The 26,912-nt window shown below is 41.5% G+C and overlaps 2 protein-coding genes across 4 annotated transcripts in view; one reads left to right on the top strand and one right to left on the bottom strand.

Moving 5' to 3' along the window:
• Nucleotides 1-6,998: 6,998 nt before the first annotated feature.
• On the bottom strand, nt 6,999-8,915 carry LOC119486310 (nuclear factor 7, brain-like). The gene has a single exon (XM_037766353.1). It carries the CDS (start codon nt 8,672-8,674, stop codon nt 7,211-7,213), a length of 1,464 nt encoding a protein of 487 aa, XP_037622281.1. The 5' UTR covers nt 8,675-8,915; the 3' UTR covers nt 6,999-7,210.
• Nucleotides 8,916-20,197: 11,282 nt separating this feature from the next.
• Nucleotides 20,198-26,912, top strand: part of dgkzb (diacylglycerol kinase, zeta b) — a 269,194-nt gene continuing 262,479 nt past the window's right edge. For all 3 annotated transcript variants that reach the window (XM_037766301.1, XM_037766300.1, XM_037766299.1), the window contains exon 1: nt 20,198-20,704. In XM_037766301.1, coding sequence (XP_037622229.1) covers nt 20,490-20,704 — 215 coding nt within the window. In that variant the 5' untranslated portion in view covers nt 20,198-20,489. The remainder of the gene's footprint in view (nt 20,705-26,912) is intronic.

Raw genomic sequence — 26,912 nt, 5'->3', positions numbered from 1 at the left:
TGATTTCTATTTCAATTTTTTAATAATTGTGGTGGCAGTTTCTGTTAAAACAAGACACAAACCAACGTAACAACTTGTCTTTCAGTGAATTTAATAAAAAGGCATACATTAATAACTAAAACATCTGCAGATGGACTCACGAGCACAGCCACCTGTTGTGGACTGTGGTAAGTGAGTTGTGCGAGGGGCAGTGTATGGTGGAGGCTTGGTTGCTGAGCTTCTTGGGCCCTCTTCCTCCGTCATGGCTCCTTCCACTGGTGGAGGTAGAGGTGGAGATGGAGCGCTGGGCAGCACTGCCTGGGCCGGCTGTTGTCGTTGCGGGGTCGAGTCCAGATCAGGATCTAGTTTGAGACACTGAGACATGGATTTTAGTGGTGCTGTCCCTGATTTTTTTGTTTTCTCTCCCTGATGGTTGCTTCTTCTACTTTGTTTTTTAAAGCTTGGAGCTGTCTTATGCTAAAACTGCCAGTGCTTAGAAATCCACACTCGTTAACCCACACGTCAAGTTGGTCAAATACCTTTTACTGTTTACTGTATTTGGTGGTCGTATCTTTGATGTTATGCGACATTAATTGAGGTGGATTATCACAATCCTTTGAGTTTACTATGATTTGCACCTATTTTAAAAAATAGTTTTCAAGATCTCTTCAATATCAATGTACTTTTTAGTTAAGGGCCATGGACTAAGGAAGGGAAAGAATTTTTTATCAAGATTTTTGCTTAGAGATTTCTACAGGTGGTTGTACCTTTATATACTTCAACTCCTGCAGGTGGTTATGCTTTAACTCCAGTAAGGTCTTACTTCTAGTTACTCTTTCCCCCCCTCTTTTTTCTTTTTCTTCTAGTGGGTGATCAGTCCACTAGATCAAAAGAAAAAAGATAGCAATATTATTATTATTATTATTATTATTATTATTACACTATGTGTGATTACAGTGTATTTATTTACTGAGTTCTCAGAACTCCTTGTGTATTTACACTTATACAAGAAAAAACAGTATATTGATGTTATCCCTCTGAGTTCCCAGAACTCCTTGGTACCGTAATAGTGCTAGCCCTGGATTCTACAGCGGTTTCCAAAACCTGCCCTGTTGACACGTCTGTCACAACCACCCTCGAGGTGGGAGAATCACTTTCTCTTCATTCCCCCAACAGCGCTTTATCCCCCTGTACAGATACTGTATCCCCCTGTACAGACGCCGTATGAATGAAATCTTACTTGGTACCGTATTGCGCTAGTCCTGGATTCTACAGCGGTTTCCAAAACCTGCCCTGTTGACACGTCTGTCACAACCACCCTCGTTGGTGGGAGAATCACTTTTTCTTCATTCCCCCCACAGCGCTTTATCCCCCTGTACAGATTCTTTTATCCCCTGTACAGACGCTGTATGAATGAAATCTTACTTCTTCATTCCCCCCACAGCGCTTTATCCCCCTGTACAGATTCTTTTATCCCCCTGTACAGACGCTGTATGAATGAATTCTATTAATGTATGCTTTTTCTGAATGAATTCTTACTTACCAGAAAGACAGAGTTGTTTTTTTTGTTTTTTTCTTTGCCACCTGGTTCTTTGGATCACAGCGGTGAGCGAGACTTGGTCCTCCTTGGCGTCAGGCCCCGACTTCAACACCCTTTTTATGGGGAGGTTGAGGTTAGAGTCCCGGACTCCAGAAATGCACGGTCTTTACCCTCGCACAGAGTTCCAGCGGTCCCGCTCACACGAGTGATCCTGCCTACAACGCCAAATTGTAGTGGCAGTTTCTGTTAAAACAAGACACAAACCAACGTAACAACTTGTCTTTCAGTGAATTTAATAAAAAGGCATACATTAATAACTAAAACATCTGCAGATGGACTCACGAGCACAGCCACCTGTTGTGGACTGTGGCAAGTGAGCCCCGAATACAAAGAGTAGTCAGTATTTATACATTTAAAGCATAACATGAAGATAAGTGCAAAGAAGAAAAGAAGAGAAGGATAGAAAGTGTATCAATGCGTCAGCACACAGCAGACAACAGAGCATCACAAGACATAACAAGTATTTCAGCAATCTGTTGTTTGCAGTTACAGAGAACTAAAATGTCAGGTCACTCTCCTATGGTGACAAAGATGAACATGTGAGGCCCTGAGATTATCTAAAGGTGCAGTGTTAAACTGCAGATATGAAAATTGCCATTACATTTTTCAACATGCTTTTGTATTAACCCTCTGAGACCTGACCAACTTTACTGTTTTTCAGTTTTAAAACTAGAGTGAAGATACTGGTATCTAGAAAACCTAAAGAATCCATTGGTACCAACCATGTCATACTAGTTTGTCAGGAAGGAGGCTTAATAATGTTCCAAACTTACTCCATCCATCCTCTGAATGCTCTAGGTCTCTAGTTTGTGGCTGTAAAGTTTCATGAGGCTGTGATTATCCTAGAGGTCACCAGAGGTCATTTTATACAGTGAGGTCACGTTTTAAAAACTGGTCTCACTACAATGAAATGTCTACTATGGGGACTAACATCATCACACATGAATACAGTTGGGCTCATTGGATCCACAAGCGTCTCAGCTTTACAGTGAAACCCAATTTATGTAATTCAAGACTGTTTAGGGATCCCAGTATGCAGAAATATTCAAATACACTATTTTAGAAAAGGAGACAAAAACACATTTACACTGCATTCAAAAACCTGCATGTGATTATCATAACATGGGCATGTCTGTAAAGGGGAGACTCGTGGGTACCCATAGAACCCATTTTCATTCACATATCTGGAGGTCAGAGGTCAAGGGACCCCTTTGAAAATGGTCATGACAGTTTGGAGCGTTATTTAACCTCCTTCTCTACAAGCTAGTATGACACGGTTGGTACCAATGGATTCTTTAGGTTTTCTAGTTTCAGATGATACCAGTATCTAAGTTTTCGCTTTGGCTCAATTCTCGTATGAGAATTATTTTTTTCAAGACAATGAGCTCAAATCTCTGAACAATTAGTTTGTCGTTCACAACAGATTATAATTTCACGTGTTTTGTCTCATGTGTGCAAAATAATGATTATAATAACCACTTTCACATGTCTGCTGATCAAAACTGATGAGTTGACTCTCAGTGAGATTCAAAATTCACTGTACATGACTTTTTGTTGTTTATAATACATGTAACACATTGCTACACAAATACATTTACTATAAACACATGTACATATCTGTGTACTATTGTACAGTATTGACTTTTCCCAGTAAACTTTGACCAACTGTTGAAATGTGAATGTAAAAAGCTCTGTGTGATATATAACAGCCTTCAGCTAGACAGAACTGACATCCTGGTGTAGTATAGTAAGCAGTCAGTGTCAACAAAACAGATATTAGTATATAAGAAACATTTCCAGGGTTGATGGTGAAAAAACACGTAATCATTTTGACCAGTCCGGCTCACATGATGACAAAACAACTTTTCATTTTGGTGCCGTTGGCCAGTTTACTGACACAATAACTAGATTTTGAAGCATGAATGAAGTGTTTTGCGTGATTTACTACGTTTTGCAGACATGTAATAGAGTTGTGATGTCCCATCAAACAGTTGTGATAATTGCATTTACAGTTTAAAGGAAGTTAAGACTGTTTCAAGAAATGAGCCAAAGCAACGGAGAAAAACTGTAGTTCTGTTAGAGTTTGTGTCTCTATTGTTGTCTTTATTTTCTGCTGTGTGGACACAATGACTGAGAGGAGCCACTAGAGGGAGATAGAGTACACATCATCACATACTTATATAGTATTTCTCTCTTCCTGTAATTCTGTGTTTGAAGGTACTTGTACTTTACTTGAGTATTTCCATTTGTTCCATTTTCATTAATGTAGTGGAGTAAAAGTATAAAGAAGCATAAATATGTGACTTTATACTTCTACTTACAGCAGTTTATGTTTTAAATAAAAGAATGAAGATGTTTTGAATAACAGACAGAGAATAAATATATAAGTTATTCCTATCGGTATATTTTCAAAGTACAGTTACTCAAGTACTGTACTTTCAGGTACTTGTACTTTACTTGAGTACTTTCTACTTCTACTCCGTTAGTCAACTTTAGTTACTTTCCAAATTTTCATAATAAACATGACAAGCTAATAATTATGATATAAAATATGATGCAGTGATTTATATTGTCAAATTACAACAACAAAATATATTATAATAATATAACACTCTGAAAGGAGCATTTCTGCACTGTTGTTATTATGATATTCTAATGAAAATATAAATAATGATTTTTGGATGTTAATTAAATAAAAGTGCCTAAGAAGTCCCCAACATGATTCAGGAGTAACGCTAATGTTTAAAGTTGCATTAATAGGTTTTTGTTGTTGTTTTTGCTACTTTGTCGAAACGGAACAAGCTTATACACGTTATATATATTTAATAAACTCTATACCTTTTAATGATTATCACGAATCATTATTTTTTCTCTTTTAGTTATTTATATATGCTGTTCTGCCTGTAGTTTTTGCTTGTCCTCTGTCTCATCATCATGCCTTGTTCACTTATCTTCTGTTATGTTGCACTAAAAAACAGAAATAAAATAATAACAATAATAAATAATCTGTTTAGGAAATACATTCACGTTATTTCCATCGTTTATGCATTTTAGTTAATTCTATATCTCTATTCTGACTCCAGTCTTGTTTAATGCCAATTCATCCTCATTTTTCTTCCAGTTGTGCTTCTTACAGTGTGAAAATATGAGTTAGTTTTATTAAAAATATTTCTTCAACAAAATAAATAAATGGAAAAAAAACTCTCAGCAGATTGAGGTGGCATTACATTCAGTCATCTGATCCACTGTGGATAGAAAAATATGATATATATCATCATAACTACTTCACAGACACAGAGCAGAGAGAGGACCTCAACTCAACAACGCTATTTCATGACAAGTAACCGCGGCAGTGCTACTGCAGGGCTGAGTTTTCTCTTCAATTCTCCAGTAAACTTGCGGCGGCGACGCGTTTTGAGTTCAGGCTGTTGCACGCCAAGGATAGAGTACGAGCAGGGAGGCAGGGAGGCATTTGAATGGTTCTTTCCAAGCGGACCGCGAGGCAGTGATTGGTAGACGTTTTTACAGGATTACAGTAGCTACAGATGACGGCTCTTTTCCGGTCCTTTTTCAGAGCTCATCAGTAATGGATCTCTGTTGGGGTGTAAAGACCATTTCAACCAATATAACAAATAGTGTGGAGAACATCCTGAACCCTGCCTTTAATGTATTGATTTTTGTATATAGACACGAATTTCGCATTTGTTTTCGTGACGGTTGCCATGAAATCAATTCGTATGTAAACCAGGAAGTATAAAGAGCGGTGAACGCCGTGTAGGGAGGAGGTCGGGGTGGATGGGTGGGTCTAAAAACACCAGGCCTTCACCAGGAGACCGCTGTTCATGGCCCGTGTGAAACCAGAAGTCAACAGTGATTTATTTGTCAGTTAACTTCTGTACTTAAGTTACAGCCCTTCTGGAGTTATTTTAACTCAAACCACCATCTTTTCCTAAACCTAACTAAGTTGTTTTAGGTTGAAAAGACTGGAGCTGAAATTGAAAGGTGCACCACGTGTTGCTGGACATTCGTAGGAAAACACACTAAAAATCCGTTGTTGAAAGTCGTACTGAGCGTCACACGGCGTCTGTGTACACGAATCAAATAGATAAAATTTCGAGACTGTGATGCACAGTGTGTCTACGTAGCAGAGCATCAGAAAACAGAGCAGATATGATGCTACGTTATTCAACCAGATGTGCAGATACAACCCCTCATATCACACTGTGCACATACAAGTTCCTGAGTAGTAGCTTGTATATTTGTACACTGTTTGATCAAGATGAACGAGTCAATGAGTGAGAGAAGGGTCGGGGAAAGGAAGCAGGATCTTATCTGAGTTATGTTCCTATTCTTAGATTTATTTCATCTCTCTTTATATCATTTATTTCATCATTCAATTATTTTATCTTTGTCAATTTTCATGAGCCCAACTGTATTCATGTGTGATGATATTAGTCCCCATAGGAGACATTTCATTGACCTCACTGTATAAAATAACCTGTGGTGACCTCTAGGATAATCACAGCCTCATGAAACTTTACAGCCACAAACTAGTGACCTAGAGCATTCAGAGGATGGATGGCTTTCCTAGCTAGATTGACAATAAGGGGGTTTCTGAGCAGTTTACACAACAGAAGTGCTCGCCATCCAATCGCCGAAAAATGCAATTCTTGCAGAAATCTCCAAATGTCAAAAGCTTTTGATTCCAAATCACAGCATGGCTTTTTCTATGGTGTTCCTCAAGGTCTTGGTGTCTTAATGTGGTATTTTGGAGGGATTATTGATAATTTTTATTAATTCTCCAGTGGTAAAAAAATTATAAATTTAGCACCAAATCAGTGTAACAAATGGTATCAACACAAAAATTCTGAGTCATAATAGAGCATGGAGATGACCATCATATACTTCTATCATAATGTTCTAAACCCTTATACACTTTCACTATTTTAATTAATGTTTATTTCTGATTTATGACTAAATCAACTTGACACACAGTGCTTCATGAGACACTTTAATTTTCCAGTTGAAGCTTTAATCTCATTCCTAATGAAGAATTACAGTGAACAGATGATGTGAAATAAAATCTCTTTAACACTTTACATGAATAAACAAATCAATGTTTGAACCTGCTGTTCAAATACACAGAAACTTCACATTAAAGATATAATCAATAATCAATAATGGTAAACCAAAGAGTAGCCCCTCCCACCATCATCATGTTACTAAATAAACCGCCTCGCGTCATGGTAACGACCTCTGTGCTCTACTGTATCCTGTCAGTACAACTGTGTTTTATTAAAATGTATCTTGTTTCTAGGCTACATATCTACAGACTATCAGACTACTATAGACAGGGGAAGGTCATTATTATCAGACTGTTCTGCTGCTTTACACGGAGCTGATACCCGCTCGCTCTCTCTCACATCCCCGGCTCTCTGCCGGTTCAATAACATTTTATTATGATGTTAATAAAATGTTAATAAAATGTACCTCAATTCACAAATATGTAGGATATTATTACTAACATTCCTGTAATGTTACATCACAACGTCTGCTGTAGTAGCCGTGTGTTTACTACGTGTTAATTTACATATAGAGCGGGGAAGTGAGGTCAGATCACAAGAGCTTCAATTATTCATCATCATCATCATCATCATCATCATCATCATCATCATCATCATCATCATCATCAACATCATCATCATCATTCTGTTGTCCTACAGTCACAGAGACCTTCACTGGTAAAACCTTCAGTGGGAGCTCATCATCAGTGTCAATATATGGAAACATCCTCTCAGTGAAAGTGTGTGTGAAGGTGTGTATGTGTGTGTTAGTATCAGGATCAGAGAACGACAGCTTTCCTTTGTTCCAGTCCAGATTCACTCTGATCCTCTGGAGCTCCTTCTGCACTACGAGATCAGAGCATTCATCTGAAGGGGAGGATGTATTGTATTCACCATCACTGAACCATATTGTCCATAATCCAAAATCTATGTCTCCCTTCCTCTCGACAGACTCTGCTAACACACCCAGTTCCCAGCCTGTACTGTCTCCAACCTGGACGTCCCAGCTGTGAGTCCCTGAGTTAAAGCCCTCAGAGCCCAGGACAGAGTAGTCACCATCAAACCTCTCTGGATTATCAGGAAGCTGCTGTTCCTCTCCTCGTCTCATACTGGTCAGATCTTCAGACAGGATGAGTTCTGGACTAGCAGTGTTTGGGTCCAGAATCACAGGAGTGTAGGAGACCATGTCCTTCATCTTGTTCCAGATGTTGAAGGTCAGGTTGCCCAGGTGTTTGGCCTGGTCTATCAGAGCTCCTGAGAACAGCTGTGGATCCTCCAGCAGGGGGTGCTGCTGGACTCTTTCCACTGCAGCCTTGTAGTTGAGCAGGAATGAGACGTCTTCAGCTCTCAGCTCGTCCTCTGTGGCTCTGACTGTGTCTGAAAGAGCTGCTATCTCTCTGCTCACAGCCTCCACCTTCTCCTTCATCATCTGACTCTTCTGCTCCTCTTCCTCCCTCAGTGCAGCCATCCTGGCCTCCTCTTCCTCTTCTAGAAACTGGTGAAGCTTCTTAAACTGCTCCTTAATCTGCCTCTCTGTGTGTCGGGCCTGGACCTTCATGTGTTCTGCTGTTTGATCAAACTTCACTTTAACTTCTTCAAAAACCTTTAACTTCTTCTTTAAGTGCTCCAGAGTTTCCTGAAGTTTCTTCTTGGGTTGTCGTGCAGCTTCATCGATGGGTCTGAATCTGTGGTTGGTGTGTTTTTCTGAATCTCTGCAGACGAGACACACCGGCTGCTGATGGTCCAGACAGAAGAGTTTGAGTTTCTCAGAGTGCAGACTGCAGAGAGCCTCTGAAGATCTCTGAGCTCTCTCCTGTAAGAAACTCTCACACACGTTCTTTAAATCCAAGTTAGGAGGTAGTTTCTTTGGATGTCTTCTCTTACAAAGTGGACACTCTTGGACGTGTTTATCTGTCCACCAGCTCTGCAGACAGACTTTACAGAAGCTGTGGCTACATGACAGGATGACAGGATCTTTAAAGACGTCGTGGCAGACAGAACAGCAGAGATCGTCCTCTAATCTGGAAGCCATTTAGTCTCTGAGTGAAGCTGAAAACACAGCAGGCAGACGGCTCAGCCACTCCCTGTTCCCTGAAAGCTACTTTCACTTTGAGTCTTTGTTCTTGTTAAACTCTGGTTCAGTTTGTGGATTCAGCAGCTGGTTGAAGTGGTAGTATTCCAGTATTCCCAGTATTCCCTCCTGTAGATGTCCTCTCTCAGTGGAAGTGGTGGTTTTGGTCTAAAGGTCAATCGTATCGACCGTCTCTCAGTGTGTGTGTCCACTCAGTGAGGCAGAATAACAACCTGTTTCCTGGTTTGTCACAAGGATATTAAATGAAGGCTAAGACACCATCTTTGACCTCGTGGAGTTCTGACTCATGCTCAGTGTGACTGGAGCTGTGATGTTGGAGGGTTACAGCAGAGGGTGCTAGAAATAAAGGGATGGTTCTCACTCAGGTGCTCTTTGGGTGGACTCGGACTAACTGACCTTTTTGGGTATGATTTCTATTTCAATTTCATTTTTCAACATGCTTTTGTATTAACCCTCTGAGACCCGACCAACTTTACTGTTTTTCAGTTTTAAAACTAGAGTGAGAGAGAATCCATTGGTACTAACCATGACATACTAGCTTGTCAGGAAGGAGGCTAAATAACGTTCCAAACTTACTCCATCCATCCTCTGAATGCACTAGGTCTCTAGTTTGTGGCTGTAAAGTTTCATGAGGCTGTGATTATCCTAGAGGTCACCACAGGTCATTTTATACAGTGAGGTCACGTTTCAAAAACTGGTCTCACTACAATGAAATGTCAACTATGGGGACTAACATCATCACACATGAATACAGTTGGGCTCATTGGATCCACAAGAGTCTCATCTTTACAGTGATACCCAATTTATGTAATTCAAGACTGTTTATGGACCCCAGTATGCAGAAATATTCAGATACACTATTTTAGAAAAGGAGACAAAAACACATTTCTACTGCATTCAAAAACCTGCATGTGATTATCATAAAGTGGGCATGTCTCTAAAGGGGAGACTCGTGGGTACCCATAGAACCCATTTTCATTCACATTTCTGGAGGTCAGAGGTCAAGGGACCCCTTTGAAAATGGTCATGACAGTTTGGAGCGTTATTTAACCTCCTTCTCTACAAGCTAGTATGACACGGTTGGTACCAATGGATTCTTTAGGTTTTCTAGTTTCAGATGATACCAGTATCTAAGTATTCGCTTTGGCTCAATTCTCGTATGAGAATTATTTTTTTCAAGACAATGAGCTCAAATCTCTGAACAATTAGTTTGTCGTTCACAACAGATTATAATTTCTCATTCAGTCAAGGAAATTTCACGTGTTTTGTCTCATGTGTGCCAAAGAGTGATTATAATAACTACTTTCACATGTCTGCTGATCAAAACTGATGAGTTGACTCTCAGTGAGATTAAACATTTTCTGTTCACTGTACATGACTTTTTGTTGTTTATAATACATGTAACACATTGCTACACGAATACATTTACTATAAACACATGTACATATCTGTGTACTATTGTACAGTATTGACTTTTGCCAGTAAACTTTGACCAACTGTTGAAATGTGAATGTAAAAAGCTCTGTGTGATATATAACAGCCTTCAGCTAGACAGAACTGACATCCTGGTGTAGTACAGTAAGCAGTCAGTGTCAACAAAACAGATATTAGTATATAAGAAACATTTCCAGGGTTGATGGTGAAAAACACGTAATCATTTTGACCAATCCGGCTCACATGATGACAAAACAACTTTTCATTTTGGTGCCGTTAGCCAGTTTACTGACACAATAACTAGATTTTGAAGCATGAATGAAGTGTTTAGCGTGATTTACTACATTTTGCAGACATGTAATAGAGTTGTGATGTCCCATCAAACAGTTGTGATAATTGCATTTACAGTTTAGAGAAAGTTAAGACTGTTTCAAGAAATGAGCCAAAGCGACTGAGAAAAACTGTAGTTCTGTTAGAGTTTGTGTCTCTATTGTTGTCTTTATTTTCTGCTGTGTGGACACGATGACTGAGAGGAGCCACTAGAGGGAGATAGAGTACACATCATCACATACTTATATAGTATTTCTCTCTTCCTGTAATTCTGTGTTTGAAGGTACTTGTTCTTCACTTGAGAATTTCCATTTGTTCTATTTTCATTAATGTAGTGGAGTAAAAGTATAAAGTAGCATAAAAATTTGACTTTATACTTCTACTCCACTACAGTTATTTGATAATTATATTATTATAATAATACATAATATAAATAACAAATAAGGAATGATGAGTTGTTATAGATTAAGATAAGACTTTATTGATCCTCGGGGGGGAATCCTCAAACTACCAGCAATATATAAAGTCATTAAAATGAGCTCCACCTTAACCAGCTGACACATTACAGAGAGAGACAGAGAGAGAGAGAGAGAGAGAGAGGAAGGCTATATTACACTTTCATCCAGTTTGCAGAGGTCACCCTTATGAGTCTTGTCCATTGAGGGGTCAGGAGGTCATCTTTGTCGGGGTTGTAGTTTGATTTATGAAATGGGAAATAATTGTCAGCCTCCAGGTATTCTCTATTAATTAATTATATTATATTAATTATGAATTTTCAAAAAAAGTTCCTCACATCATCATAACATATAACCAGGGACTGATATCTGCTCAGAAAGCAGCTCTCTGCTGCAGGTGACCTGTAGCTGCACCTGAAAACATTTGACAAGACTTGAACGGCTCCTTCCCCTCAGGTCAAACTCTCCACTAGACACCAGCCCGACCCCGGGCTGACCTATATATCTATATAGATAAACTATATAAATATACAGATAAACTATATAGACGTTTCTGATCATTTGAAACGTGTCAGAATGAAACAGATATTATTTTACATTAAGATGTTTTCAGAAAGTCACTTCCTCCAGGTGGACGGAGGATGCTGAGTCTGGACCAATCAGCTGGCTCCGTCCTGTGACTGACGGCTGAGTGATGGCGGTCCTTTAACCCAATCAGAGAGCAGAGGATCCATCATCTGCTGGATAATAACTTCCTGTCCTCGTTAGAGACTCTAACCACGTTAGCGTGTGTTGATTAGTTTTCCAGTTGCGTCTGCTCTCCTTTGAACAGCAGCTCTGGCTTTTTACTCTCTTCTGATCCCATCGGAGTTTAAACACATTAGACCAATCAGGAGGCTTTCATGCTGCTGAGAGCGGTGTCTGGCCGTCAGCTGACGACGGGAGACCAGACGCATATTAGTGGGAAACCTTCAAAGTTAAAAAGACAGCAGATCTTCTGTAGGAGGATCACAACACACAAACAGTGAAGATACACAGCGGAGGACTGTGAGGGGTTTATTTAATATATCTATGCATGTTGATATCTGTCACCACTTTGGTCCAGACTGAAACATCTCAACTACTGTTGGATAGATGGTGATGAGATGTGGTTCATCAGTCATGTTCCCCTCAGGATGAACTCTAATAACTGGTGATATATCCTCTGAAGCTGCTGAAGGCCTGATAGAGCTCATCGCTGTGTGAGGAGGCCTGATTGTTGGTTTCCAGAAGGCGTTTCAGAGGAAATCTGTTCAGTAAATCCCACAAACACTCTGCAAACACCTGAATGTCTCTCAGTTCCAGATACACACTGTTTTTAGTGCCTGGCTGGGCATTTAAAGGGACTATAAATCGTTTTTTAATTGCCAATGTGTGAACAGGTTGTAACCTAACCTAAAAAATGAGACCTTCCTTGACTTTCTGGGTTTCCTCTATCAGCCTGTAGACTGCTTTTAATGTGAAGAACCCTAGCCCGTTTTTTCCGTGAAAATCCAGTGGATGTGACGCATGCACGCTCATGAGTGCCTTTATTTTCAGCTCCACTTACAGAGCTAACAATGTGCAAACATAGCTAATGCTCATGGAGTCCACTAACGCCCAAACAAACGACCAGTCCCCATCACAACTCAGACTCCAACAACAAAAAAACAAAGTTATATCTGTTGAAGCCCGTCTTGTAAAACCGGAATGTGACAGACGTCTGGTGAAAACTAGGATCAACATCGGCCGGACCTTCGATTCATGGAGGGACCTTCGTTTAGTGAGCTAACATTACTGCCAAGCATGTGAAACATACTGTTTAGTGATATTGTGGTTTTAGCTGCTAATGCTGCTAACATTAATCAACATGATGCCTGTCATTCACGTTCAGTCTCGTGTGTGTCGCCTCACTGTTTTGACGATGCTCGCTTGTGTCTACGTAGTGCGAGCACAAGCGTGTAGCCACAGCGGATCATTGATTTACACATTGCCCTTCCTGACGCAACCCCCCTGGGGAAGATACATGTTTTGGTGGTGAGAGGAAACCAGAGAACCCGGAGGAAACCCATGCAAACACGGGGAGAACATGCAAACTCCACACAGAAAGGCCCTAGTTGGATAAAGATACTATTTGCAAATAAAAGGTGTATGCAACTCAATGTCAGGTTGTTAGCTAAAGAAATAATAGTTTCAGAAGAAAACTAAATTTACATTTTTATCACAATTGTCCATATTCATTTCTACGTGCAAATATTATTTTCACATTTGTAGCCCCAGGCCTCAGGTGAATATTCATAAAGTCTCTATTACACGGATAAAGTAAGCTATTTAAATTTTTATCAAAACTGTCATATTATATGTACATCATTTCTTGTTGTGTTAACAACCTGAATCAGCTGTCTGACAACACACGCCATTCCTCCTGCGAACAAATGACGTGAATCAGTCATTGAGTTCATGGCTGCACGGTCGCTCATAAGTTGAGAGCTCAACTGAACTGAGAAATGAACGAATCGTTTCAGGAAGTGATTCTGTTCAGTTCGTTCACCCAAAAGATTTGTTCTTTTGAACGAATTGTTCGCGTACGACCAATCATGGAGAGCTGGTGTGAAACCAGTGAGGTGATGATGGTTGAAATATACAGACAGAAGACAACGAGAGGCTGTAAAGACAGCAACAAAACAAGCATCAAGACGGACGCCATGCAGAGCAACAGGAAGCAGCAATGTTCCTATAAAGTAGAAAGTGAAAGAGTCAAGCCACTAACGTGTACTAGAGATCAGCCCACAGTGCTCCTGAGTACTACTGCTGCAGTACATGATGACATAATCAGCTTCACTGCTGGTGGAGGTGACTCAAAGCTCGTTGTTGACGGTGTTTCATAACTCACTTTATATAAGGGAGGATACCTGCCCACTTCCACTGCTACTCCTCCCCACATCTACTGCTGCTGACTGGGACCCAAACATCCACCTGCTCCTCCATCAGCTGCTCCTCCTCCATCAGCTCAGCTTCTCCTCCATCATATGCTCCTCCCCACGGCTGTTGCTGCAAACTGGGACCCAAACATCCACCTGCTCCTCCATCAGCTGCTCCTCCTCCATCAGCTCAGCTTCTCCTCCATCATATGCTCCTCCCCACGGCTGCTGCTGCAAACTGGGACCCAAACATCCACCTGCTGCTCCTCCATCAGCTGCTCCTCCTCCATCAGCTCAGCTGCTCCTCCTCCAGCATCTCAGCTGCTCCTCCATCATCTCAGTTCCCCCTCCATCATCTCAGCTGCTCCTCCATCATCTCATCTGCTCCTTCCCACAGCTGCTGCTGCAAACTGGGATCCAAACATCCATCTGCTGCTCCTCCATCAGCTCGGCTGCTCCTCCTCCATCATCTCAGCTCCTCCTCCATCATCTCAGCTCCTCCTCCATCATCTCAGTTCCCCCTCCATCATCTCAGCTCCTCCTCCATCATCTCAGCTCCTCCTCCATCATCTCAGCTGCACCTCCATCATCTCAGTTCCTCCTCCATCATCTCAGCTGCTCCTCCATCATCTCAGCTCCTCCTCCATCATCTCAGCTGCTCCTCCATCATCTCAGGTGCTCCTGCACAATAAAATGGATTAACATTTCCAAAATAAAGTTCTAAAAGGTGAAGAAGATTCTTGGGTCACTTCATGTCTTGTGTGTTCGCCATGCTGGGCGTGTTTTACTATCTATATATCAGAACTTGTCATTTAATAGTTACTGTAAATAGAATCTACTTCTGCCAAAGTCCATTCATAAAACAGTGCATTTAACTGGCAGGGACCCACGACGTCACTTGGATTCTGGGTCTGATACTGTTAGACAAAATGTGAATTCATCAGCAGAAAAATATCAACCCAGAAGCACAGAAAAGTACAGACCACTACAGCTGGTTCAGGTTCAGGTTCAGGTTCAGGTTCAACACATGTATTTAAGAAATTAAGTTTGATCACTAGTGACAGTCTGATTGATTTGAGGTTATGTATCTGTGTCTTTTTAGGTTTTGTCTAATTGTTGCTGTGTTGTCTTGTTAACTTCTTTGGTTAGAACAAAATGAAGGGTTAACAATGGATGAATAAATCAATAAATCATGAATATGACATAAAACATGTCCTCCAGGACGCAGCTGGCCTCGTTCTACATAATCACATCAGCTGCTTGTTTTCAGCCTGCTGGCCTCGCTGCTCTGCTGCTGGAACAACTGGCCTGGAGGTTACTGTAATCTCATTACTTTCCCCCATAATGCACTACTGTTAGATCTTCAGTAAGTATATTACAGATACTGACCTGGTGAGAAAACATCAACAGAATTATGAATGAAAAACTGCGTCATTATCAAATGATTTTTCCTTTGATTCTAACGGATGTTTGTTGAAAGATGAGAGAGACTTGTTTATTCCTGCAGGAGGACGATACCCTTACTGAAAAGTAGTATACAAGTTTATTTTATGAAGTATACTCAAGTAAAATTCAAGTATATTTCCACAAGTATACTTTATGTAGTAAGTATATTAATATCAATGTACTCGTAGTGTACTTGTAAGTGTTCTTATTCAATACTTCTTGGGACTAAATTGGCCCACTTTTTAGTTGAGTACACAACTAGTTTACATCTAAGTTGTATTTTGTACTGCAACTATACTATGAACTATACTACAAGTGAATATGTATACTGTTAGTTTAGTAGTTATATACTTGTAGCCCACTTTTTAGTTTATGAAAGTACACTTTGTATACTTTAACTTATAATACTTAGCCAATGATTTATAAAGATACTTGCTCCCTTTCCAATTTGACCTGATGATTTGTGATTATAAAAAAATATACATTTTTCTTACATGCCTCCACGGTGAACGGAGAATCCAAAAACGTAGAAAATTCTTGATGAATTGAAGTCAATTCATATCAAAACATTTGTTTACAAACTCTCACACACTTTAATGGGCTACTCTATCAAAAAGTAAGCACAACTACAAGACAAGTATACCTTTCTGTAGGCCTAATAAGGCAAGAATGCTTAATTTTACTTTTCTTAAGTATATCTCGATCAAAAGATTAAATACAAGTATAAGCCAAGTATACTTAGACTTTTCTGTATACTTGGTGTACTTGTCTGTATAAGATAAGTATACTTAGGTATATCACTGATAAGTACATAAAAAGTAAACTGAAAGTATACTCTCTTATTTTAAATTTAAAATAAGATACACACATTTTTAGATTCAGTGTGAGTGACATTTTCTGAGGACATTATTATCAATGAAGTCCATCATAGATAATCCTCCATAAACTGTAGAAGAAAAGACGCTAATTATAACCTCATAACCTGACAATCATCAAATTTGAACATTTTGAAAACATACAGACAAACTGAAAATAACAATTTAAAGTCAAACTAAATTATCTTCATCATGTCTCTGATGTCTACCACTACTGAAACTCTTAAAGTGATACGATGCAGTCAAGACAAGTTACATCTGTGGTGGAGTAGCTTAAAACGGCTGTTTGAACACGTTTCCTCTGGAGAAATAAAGGTTAAAGCATCTGAAGCTGAGCCGACGCATCAGTTACATTCACCTCCGCAGTGTTAGATAACAGCAGCTCTACTATCAGCTGCAGGTGAGCGAGACGAACACTCAACACTACAGTGTGTCTGCTCATCTGAAGGTGGTTCATAAGGAAAAATCTCAGTTCACCCAAATTACAAACAAACAAACAAACATATTTTCTTCATTAATGGTTTCTAGTCAGTCACACTGTTCTGATTTTATTTCTCCAGCTTTTTATATTCCTGCTACCACCCCACTGTACGTCACAAGGGTCACAACATGTAAGTCTTCATCTGCACTCACAATGTAGGCTACAGGAAGTGGGGTACGTCATCATCATCATCATCATCACCATCATCATCTCCAGGAGCTTCTGTCCCATCGTCACCACAGACTGCATAAGAAGAGGATGTAGTCACCGTTACATAACCCAATGGTTTGTTGACTGCTGTTTTGAAGCCTCAAGTTCAGCATTTTGGCCGTCTCCATCCTGGTTATTGTCTGTTGCCATCTTGATTTTTGGCCATCTCCATCTTAGTTTTTTCCATCTTGGTTTTTGGCCGTCGCCATCTTGGTTTTCTCCATCTTGGTTTTTGGCCGTCGCCATCTTGGTTTTTGGCCGTCACCATCTTAGCTTTTGTCCGTTGCCATCTTGGTTTTTGGCCATCTCCATCTTGGTTTTCTCCATCTTGGTTTTCTCCATCTTGGTTTTTGGCTGTCTCCATCTTGGTTTTTGGCCGTTGCCATCTTGGTTTTCTCCATCTTGGTTTTCTCCATCTTGGTTTTCTCCAACTTGGTTTTTGGCCGTTGCCATCTTGGTTTTCTCCATCTTGGTTTTTGGCCGTCGCCATCTTGGTTTTTGGCTGTTGCCATCTTGGTTTTCTCCATCTTGGTTTTCTCCATCTTGGTTTTCTCCAACTTGGTTTTTGGCCGTTGCCATCTTGGTTTTCTCCATCTTGGTTTTTGTCCGTTGCCATCTTGGTTTTTGGCTGTTGCCATCTTGGTTTTCTCCATCTTGGTTTTCTCCAACTTGGTTTTTGGCCGTTGCCATCTTGGTTTTCTCCATCTTGGTTTTTGGCCGTCTCCATCTTGGTTTTCTCCATCTTGGTTTTTGGCCGTTGCCATCTTGGTTTTCTCCATCTTGGTTTTTGGCCGTCGCCATCTTGGTTTTTGGCCGTCACCATCTTAGCTTTTGTCCGTTGCCATCTTGGTTTTTGGCCATCTCCATCTTGGTTTTCTCCATCTTGGTTTTCTCCAACTTGGTTTTTGGCCGTTGCCATCTTGGTTTTCTCCATCTTGGTTTTTGGCCGTCGCCATCTTGGTTTTTGGCTGTTGCCATCTTGGTTTTCTCCATCTTGGTTTTCTCCATCTTGGTTTTCTCCAACTTGGTTTTTGGCCGTTGCCATCTTGGTTTTCTCCATCTTGGTTTTTGTCCGTTGCCATCTTGGTTTTTGGCTGTTGCCATCTTGGTTTTCTCCATCTTGGTTTTCTCCAACTTGGTTTTTGGCCGTTGCCATCTTGGTTTTCTCCATCTTGGTTTTTGGCCGTCTCCATCTTGGTTTTCTCCATCTTGGTTTTTGGCCGTTGCCATCTTGGTTTTCTCCATCTTGGTTTTTGGCCGTCGCCATCTTGGTTTTTGGCTGTTGCCATCTTGGTTTTCTCCATCTTGGTTTTCTCCATCTTAGTTTTCTCCAACTTGGTTTTTGGCCGTTGCCATCTTGGTTTTCTCCATCTTGGTTTTTGTCCGTTGCCATCTTGGTTTTTGGCTGTTGCCATCTTGGTTTTCTCCATCTTGGTTTTCTCCAACTTGGTTTTTGGCCGTTGCCATCTTGGTTTTCTCCATCTTGGTTTTTGGCCGTCTCCATCTTGGTTTTCTCCATCTTGGTTTTTGGCCGTTGCCATCTTGGTTTTCTCCATCTTGGTTTTTGGCCGTCGCCATCTTGGTTTTTGGCTGTTGCCATCTTGGTTTTCTCCATCTTGGTTTTCTCCATCTTGGTTTTCTCCAACTTGGTTTTTGGCCGTTGCCATCTTGGTTTTCTCCATCTTGGTTTTTGTCCGTTGCCATCTTGGTTTTTGGCTGTTGCCATCTTGGTTTTCTCCATCTTGGTTTTCTCCAACTTGGTTTTTGGCCGTTGCCATCTTGGTTTTCTCCATCTTGGTTTTTGGCCGTCTCCATCTTGGTTTTCTCCATCTTGGTTTTTGGCCGTCTCCATCTCGGTTTTCAGCTGTTTCTATCTTGGTTTTTGGTTGACTTCATCTTGGGTTTTTGGCTGTCGCCATCTTGGTTTAAGTCCATCGCCATCTTGGTTTTTGTCCATCGCCATCTTGATTTTTTGCAACCAGAAGTGACACGAGAGGGTGGAGCTAACTACAACCGAACGCTGAATAAGACATCTTTAAGTTACCACAAATGTTATAGTTAACTTTGATGAAGTAAAAACACACTGTGAAAGAGTAAAAGTTCTAAGACAAAAACACGGACAACTCCCAGACGCCGTGGTAGCGACCTGTCAACCACAAGGTAACCGCACCCTAAAGCATCCCCTGCTTTATGGTCTTTAAAGTCACAGATTGATGTTGTCCTGCTGATGGAGGCGTCACATCACAAAACATCAACTAACGATGTATTTTGTCCTTTAATTCAGAGGATGTATTTCTTGTGATAAACTTTTAAACTAAATATTTACATATTCAAAGATTCTGGATTTTTACACGAGGGAGGAGAAGATGGACTCTGCAAAAATGTTTTAAAGGCACTTTTTGTTATTTGTCTTAAAACATGTCTGTATGGATCTTTTTAAGAGAAAGAACTCAATCTCAGCACCTCCGTTTTAATTGGCTGTCAAAAATAACCCGGCTCATCCTTCAGTTCCACCTCAGAGCGGGAACCCAGGGGATGAAGCCGCCACGTGCCCGCGGTGAAGGGCTGTGCGTGGGCCTCGCTGCGGCCGTGCGACCTCCGCTTTACTGCAGCACTCTCTCTGTCTCTGTGTGTGTGTTGGTGTGGGCTGCTTCACCATCTTTATGTAAAACCTATGTGGGAGGGGAGCACATTGCAGAGTAGGGCTTCAGAAATGTGATCCAAGTGAGAGGCAGGCTGCTGTTTCCACTGTGAGAAAAATGTTCACAATATGTTCATTTTGTTCTATTTAACGCCTCAAATTAAAAAAGAAGAAGAAGAAGAAGAAGAAGAGAAAACAGAGGCCTAGCTTTGCTCCTGTTACGTCTGGTTTGTCCTCAGCTGCTGCTGCAGCTCTTGAGAGGAGAAAATTAGTTCATTTCCTCCTCTTTTTTTAGCAGCTGTACAGCACCAGAAGCTCCAGCAGGTGGCAAAGCACTCACCTCTCCCTCTCAGCCAATCAGAGCCGGCAGAGCCAGGGGTGGGCGGGACATAGGAAAAAGAGAGGGAGAGCCACAGAGCTGAGATAAAAGTAGAAAGAAGAGCAGCAGAGACTCACGACTCAGAGGACAGAAAGTAAAGTGTGAAGAGGAGAAGCAACAGGTCGGCAGAGAGGAAGAGGAGGAGAGGAAGAAGAAGAAGAAGAAGAAGAAGAAGTAGAAAGACTTGTTCTGTGTGTTTTTCTATCAGAGTTCAAACTTCCTGGATCTGAGCGTGTGCTGTGGGAGAAAGAGGAGGTCTGTTCAGAGAGCATGAGGAGGAGAGAGGCTTCAGGCTGGGAGGGTTAGGAGAAGGAAGGAAGGAAGGAAGCCAGTTTAGAGAAAAAGCAACCCCCCTCCTCCTCCTCCTCCTCTTCCTCCACCTCCTCCTCCTTCCTAACTCGGCTGTAGCAGTTGTGTTGTTTTGCTGCTGCTTCCTGGTGTAAACTGAAGCTGTACTTCCTGTGTCGGCTGCTGCTCTCAGACTGAGTGGAAGTGAAGCTGTCAGAATGGCTGACGGCTGCTCAGCGCTGACCTCAGACCAGCTGTGAGAGAAGCAGCAGCAGTCATGGATCAGCAGCCTGAGGAGCAGCAGCTCAACACCTCCTCCCTGCAGGATGGAGGAGAGGGGCCCTTCACCTCCACCTCTGTGGCCTCCTCCTCCTCCTCATCCACCATCTCGTCCTCCTCAGCCCCCAACACTGAGCTGCCCTTGGTGACCCCGGACCCCCGCTGCCACCACACCAGCAGGACCTTCACCGGCCTGAGGATCTTCTGCAGGAGGTGAGTGTCTCCTTCAGCTGACCCAGGGTCAGATCAGCTGCTGCACACCTCCACCTTTTACTGAGAGTCACATCAACACCTCAGATATTCTTTACAGCAGTCAGTTCATCCAGTTAAAGCTCTTTTTCTGGTGCACAGGAAGTGAAACCTCTGTGAGACCTGCTGTCTTTATCATCACATGTGGTGTTGGTGTGTCGTTTCTGTCATAACTTCAGAAAGAGCTCATTCTTCTGGAAGACAGTGAAGAATTAAGATGTTGGTGCTGTTTTGTAGCTTTTACACTTGTCTTTGTGGTTTGCAGCAGTGATTTGTTTGTTTGGTATTTCTATGTGGTAGTTTTGTGTGTCACTAAACCGTTTCAGCGTTACCACAAAAACAAATCATTCATTCTTTTATTCCAGCAGCAGCGAGAGGCTCACTGAGCAGAAAATAAGAATGAAATCAGAGCAGAAACGGTTGTAAACTGGATATTTTTGGGGTTTTGAACGTTGAAGACGTCACTTTGTGTTCTGTGGAGTTTTCACGAGCACGTTTTGGCGTTTTGTAGCCAAACTCCCTTATATATATAGATATATATATCTATATATATATATCTCCCATATTTCTGCAGTTTAATCCTCTAAAGCAGATAGAGATCTCATCTACAGAGCTTTGTCTCAAGTTTTACTGAAGTGAATCTTTCTTTTTGAAGTCTGGTTTTAGAATACTGTGATGAGCATAATTCACTGTATAGATCCAGAAAATAATCTGCAGATTAATCCATAACAAAAGTAATCATTAGTCGCAGCCCTACTACCAAACTCCATTCATATTTTGTCTGTTTTTGCATTTGAACCCTCTAAAGCAGTGATACTATGGAGCTCATACAGATGTTGTCAGCAGGAGTTTGACCTTGAAATCAAACAGTTGGACCTCGACACTGAACTAAATATAAACTGAGAGATTTACTGAATGAATTTTAACAACACGTCTGGTGATGATCAGTTATTGATTTTAGTGTTCAGTCCTCAGTATCAGAAAAAAAAGAAGTGAAAAGCGTCGATTGAGGCTCAGAAGCAAGAGTGAAACCTGCCGGACCAAAAGAGAGCGAAACTAGATATAAAAAAGGAGAAAACACTAACGGCAGCTCTCCTCTGCTGAACTTCTTGGCAAATTTGACAACATTTGATGGTTTTCAGCTTCTCAAATTAGCTGTGGTAGATTGTGTTGACTGATTATCACCAGACGTGCTGCTGAAATCCATTCAACAAATCTCCGTTTGTGGCTTTTTTTCTTATACTGCAGGCTGAACAAATTCATTCAGTAAATCTCTGTTTATATTTAGTTCAGTGTCGAGGTCCAGCTGTTTGATTTCAAGGTCAAACTCCTGCTGACAACATCTGTATGAGCTCCATACTTTATATCACTGCTTTAGAGGGTTCAAATGCAACAACAGCCAACATATGAATGGAGTTTGGAACATGTATTGTCATAATCAATCACTATCATTTTGTGTGAGAATGTCAAAGGTGACATCTTCAGTTTCCTGAGACGTTAGAACAAGAAAAGAAGCTGAAACCAACAAACTTTTGTCATGTTTGTTTGTTTGAGAAAACGTTTACAGGAAGAGATGAAGCAGTTAGTCGGATTGATGGAAAATCTCTTTGGATAATCGATGAATTGTTTAAGTAACGCATGTTTTGTCCTGTGTTGTATTCAGGGCCGGCTTAAAGCATAGGCCATATAGACGGTCGCCGAGGATGCCGCCTTCTGGGAGGCGCTGGTCGCCCTCTAAACAAAAAAATAAATGCCGGTGGGCGCCCTTCCTCATTTTCTGCATTGAGGTTACAAATTATCAAATAAGTAAATAAAAATTAAATAAAAAATACATTTAGAAAAATGCCTGTGGGTGCTGTTCCTCATTTTCTACATTGAGCTAATAAATTAAAAAAATAAAAATAAAAAATACATTTTAAAAATACCGGTGGGCGCCTTTCCTCATTTCTTTTTGCACTGAGGTAGCAAATAAATAAATAAAAATAAAATAAAAAATATATTTTAAAAATGATGGTGGGTGCCCTTCCTCATTTTCAGTATTGAGGTAACAAATAAAAAAATTAAAAATAAATTAAAAAAATACACATTTTCAACAGACGAACAAATAAATACAGAAAGAAAGAGAGAAAGAAAGAAATACACTTTTCACCCTGTAACTCTCTTTCTCATCTGCCTTCTGTGCGCATCACAACAGCCTGAGTACGGGTCATGACGTAAGATCGCTATATATGTATATGTGTGTATATGTAATATATGTGTATGTATGTGTGTACAGAGACACAGGATAGAAGTTCTCTGTGTGTCTGAGCTCATGTTTCCAGCAGGACGTCAAACTGAGCTGCACTCTGACTTCCTGTTTGATGTCTGAGTAATCCATCAGTGTGTCTGTTAGTCAGTGCTGCTGTTCTCTGTTAATGAGCTGCACATCAGTCAGTAGCCTATACACCCTATTAACACCTAGTACACTCACTGTAGTACTCTATTAACACCTAGTACACTCACTGTAGTACTCTATTAACACCTGGTGCACTCACTGTAGTACTCTATTTACTGTAGTACTCTACTCACTGCAATACTCTGCTCACTGCAGTACTCTACTCACTGCAGTACTCTACTCACAGCGGTGGGTCTAGTGGAAAGGAAACATTTATTGTACTACTTTGTCTATTTGTGTCTGTAGATTTCTCCTAAATTCACCAAAAGTTACCATTAGATAACGCCTCATTTACATATTTAAAGGGACTGTTTACACGTATAAATCACCCGGGTCGGTGTACCATGCACGCTCGCATATGCGCCATATGCGCGCTAGCGTGTGGCTACGGTGTTCAGACAAGACTCCAACACAAACTACATGGAAGCACCAAAACCGCAATGTTATATCCAGTGAAGCCCGTCTGTTAAACAGTGTTGGCTGCGATGTGAGGACGCGGGGGAGACCGTAGCTTTGGTCTCCAGGGCCGGAGTCTCTGCTGTACTCTGCTCCTCTGCCTGCTTGCCTTCACTCAGCTCGCTCCACCACACGTGAACGCGCGCTCACTCCACACTGCAGAAGAGTTAGTTTAGCTCTGAGAATATCTAGTGAATGTACAGTGGACGTTTGTGCAGAAATAAATGCTGCAGCTCCTCCAGACCAACAGAGGTTTTCCGTGTCTTGTGAAGTGACGGGGGCTCCGCAGCGAGAAACGTTATCGTCTCCGACCGGGTGCCGGTGTCTCCTTCCGGGCGCGTTCGGGAGGCTGAAGCAGGAAAAGCCAACACTAGGATCAGCAGTGATTCATGGAGAGACCTTCGACTGGTCAGCTAACATTACTGCCAAGCAGCTGAAATATAGAGTGATATTGTGGTTTTAGCTGACGTGTGTCGCCTCACTGTTTTGAGCGATACTCGTTTTATGTCTATTTACAGCGAGCAAGCGCGATCCCGACGCTGACTTTCGTTGACTTAACGGCCACAGGATTCTGAAAATTCAGTCCCTTTAACATAACATTTCAGAAAACTCGTAATACAAAATATAATCAGTTTAATGTCAGTAATAAGGTGCAGGAGTTTCATGGTGATATCTATTAGTTAAAGTTTTTAACCTATTCACCTCTCGTATAGGGTTTACTGGTAACAGAGTATTTCTGCACTGTTGTACTGGTATTTTTACTTCAGTAAAGGATCTGAGTACTTCACCTACTACAGATCCTTACACGTACTACACTATAAAAGGTTCAAACGGTGCAGTGTCAGAGCGTAAATCTGCTCCGCTGTGAATTCAAAAGGTAACAAGTGCAAATTCAAGTCCAGTCAGGTGGTTGGTTTAATCTCCACGGTCCTCTAATTAGAGCTGCTATTAACGGAGCGGCAGAGAAATTAATTAAAGGCCGTCATTTTTAGGGCCTGATGGGAATATTTGACTCCAGAGGAGAGGATTCAATCTGTAGATGTCGAAGGACAGACAGGAGGAGGCGGAGGAGGAGGAGGAGGAGGATTCAGCTGCCGTTAAGCTATACTGACACTTTGAAGTAAAAGTACTACTGTGTGTACCACGCTGTGAAAATACTCCACTACAAGTAAAAGTCCTGCATTGAAAATCTTGCTTAAAGTTACTACTTTGAGTTGATTTTGGCGGTCCCTGTGGACAAAAGCAGTAGTGTTTCCCAGCACCAGAGTCCCTTTAGAAAACCTCTCGTTTTACTGCAGCAGGGTCTGACAGTCTGCCCCGCTCAGTCCTGGTTCTGGTTCTCCCGTGCCTCCCTTCCCTCCAGCGGACCCAGTATTACGACCTGGGCCGGCGTGTTGTCGGGGGATGCGAGGCGAAGCTCTGCTCCTGGCTGGAGGAGGAGCCGCTGCTGCCGGGCGCCGAGCTCTCCACCTCCCGCCGCTGGAGTTCCGGCTGCTGGTCGAAGGCGGCAGCGAAGCCGGATCTGGGCTGCTGGTCACTGCTGGAGGCCCCGCTGGAGTCTGAGCTGAGGGAGGTTCTGCTGAATCTGAATCGGACCCGGTGGCACCGATGACCAGCATTTAGAATAACTTTATAAAAATAGCCAGTCTTCTCTCTGATGGTCTGGTGTACTGATGTAGGTCAACTGTAGGAGACTGTTTCAGAACCCGTTATCAGTTCCTCACAGTAACTTAGTAGACTATTACTACTTTTACTAAGATAATGATATGAATACGTCTTCCATCATGACTCTGACGCTGTTTTTAAACTGAAAACGGTGAGATTATTCCTTTAAACACAGTGACAGGGCCTCTGTTGTAAGATGATGTGATTGAATAGTAATTATTGGTCTGTCAGAGTCGCAGTCAGATGAGGATGCCTCCCTCTCTAACCTGATTAGATATGACAGGCAGCTTCAGTCTCTGGAGTCTGTTAGTCTCTTCCGTCCTGATGCTCAGAGGATCAGAAACTCTGCAGTGATGCTGTTGGGTTAAAATGCTGTCATGATTTTTGTGATTTTACCTCCTGCAGAAGGAGTTAAAGCTCCTCTGAGGGTCAATAACATCAAATACAACTCTGAAACATCTCAACAACTGTTGGATGGATGGTGATGAGATGTGGTTCATTATTAATGTTCCACTCACGATGAACTGTAATAACTTTAGTGATCCTCTGACTTTTCATCTAGCGCCATCATCAGGTCGATAAGCAGTGGGCAAACTCCGGGTCTAAGAAGTGAAGCCAATGCTGAAGTGCCTTAAACCTGCATTCTTTCTAAATGCCAGCAGGGGGCGACTCCTCTGGTTGCAAAGAGAAGTCTGGTTGTATAGAAGTCTATGAGAAAATTACTTGACTTCTCACTTGATTTAATACCTCAGTACACATTGTAAACATGAGTTCATGGTCTCAGTCGCTAGTTTCAAGTCTTCTTCAATACAGCATGATTTTCATTTAGTAAATTATGGTCCCATTTAGAGTCAAATAGACCATAAAGCAGGGGATGCTTTAGGGCGGGGCTACCTTGTGATTGACAGGTCGCCACCACGGCATTGTCCGTTATACAGCGTTCGGTTGTACTAAGCTCCACCCTCTCCTGTCACTTCTGATTGCAAAAAACCCAGATGGCGACGGCCAAATTGCTGAACTCGAGGCTTCAAAATAGCACAAACCAACCGGTGACGTCCCGGTGACTACGTCCACTTCTTAAATAGTAGGGCTGGGTTTAAAAATATCAAATTTCTGATTCAACTCAATCTTCATTTGAATAATCCGATATCAATGCATAAAATCCAGAGATCGGTCTTTTAATATATGCCTTCTTCCCGTGGAAACCGGTTAGTCTTGCGTGGCCAGCCTTTGGTTCTTCACACAACGAGATCTTGTCCACGTGAGAGACGAGCGAACTTCAGTTGAATCAAAACATGGCGGAGCGGCTCCTCTGAAGGAACCGCCACCAAGATTTAAAACCTATGAAGACAGAGAAGAGGTGGACTAGAGCAAAGCTGTATGTAAGATGTGCAAAACTGAGGTGAATAAATATTATATATACTGTATATATATATATATTACACGGCTGTGTTGAATACTCAATTCTGATTGGTCAATCACGGCGTTCTGCGGTCTGTAAATTATGTATAGTAGACCGTTGCTATGGACGCAGCTCTGATGTCGGACTCTGGCGGACCGTTTTTGTGTCAAAATATTGATTTCTTAAGTAAGTAGCCATGTAATAAGCGGGATAAT

Source organism: Sebastes umbrosus, chromosome 4 (assembly GCF_015220745.1).
Source record: "Sebastes umbrosus isolate fSebUmb1 chromosome 4, fSebUmb1.pri, whole genome shotgun sequence".
Taxonomy (NCBI): domain Eukaryota; kingdom Metazoa; phylum Chordata; class Actinopteri; order Perciformes; family Sebastidae; genus Sebastes; species Sebastes umbrosus.
This window is presented reverse-complemented; position numbering and strand designations above follow the sequence as displayed.

Bases quoted from the DNA above. Each gene is read 5' to 3' on its own strand.
- LOC119486310 (XM_037766353.1), bottom strand. From the start codon at position 8,674: ATGGCTTCCAGATTAGAGGACGATCTCTGCTGTTCTGTCTGCCACGAC.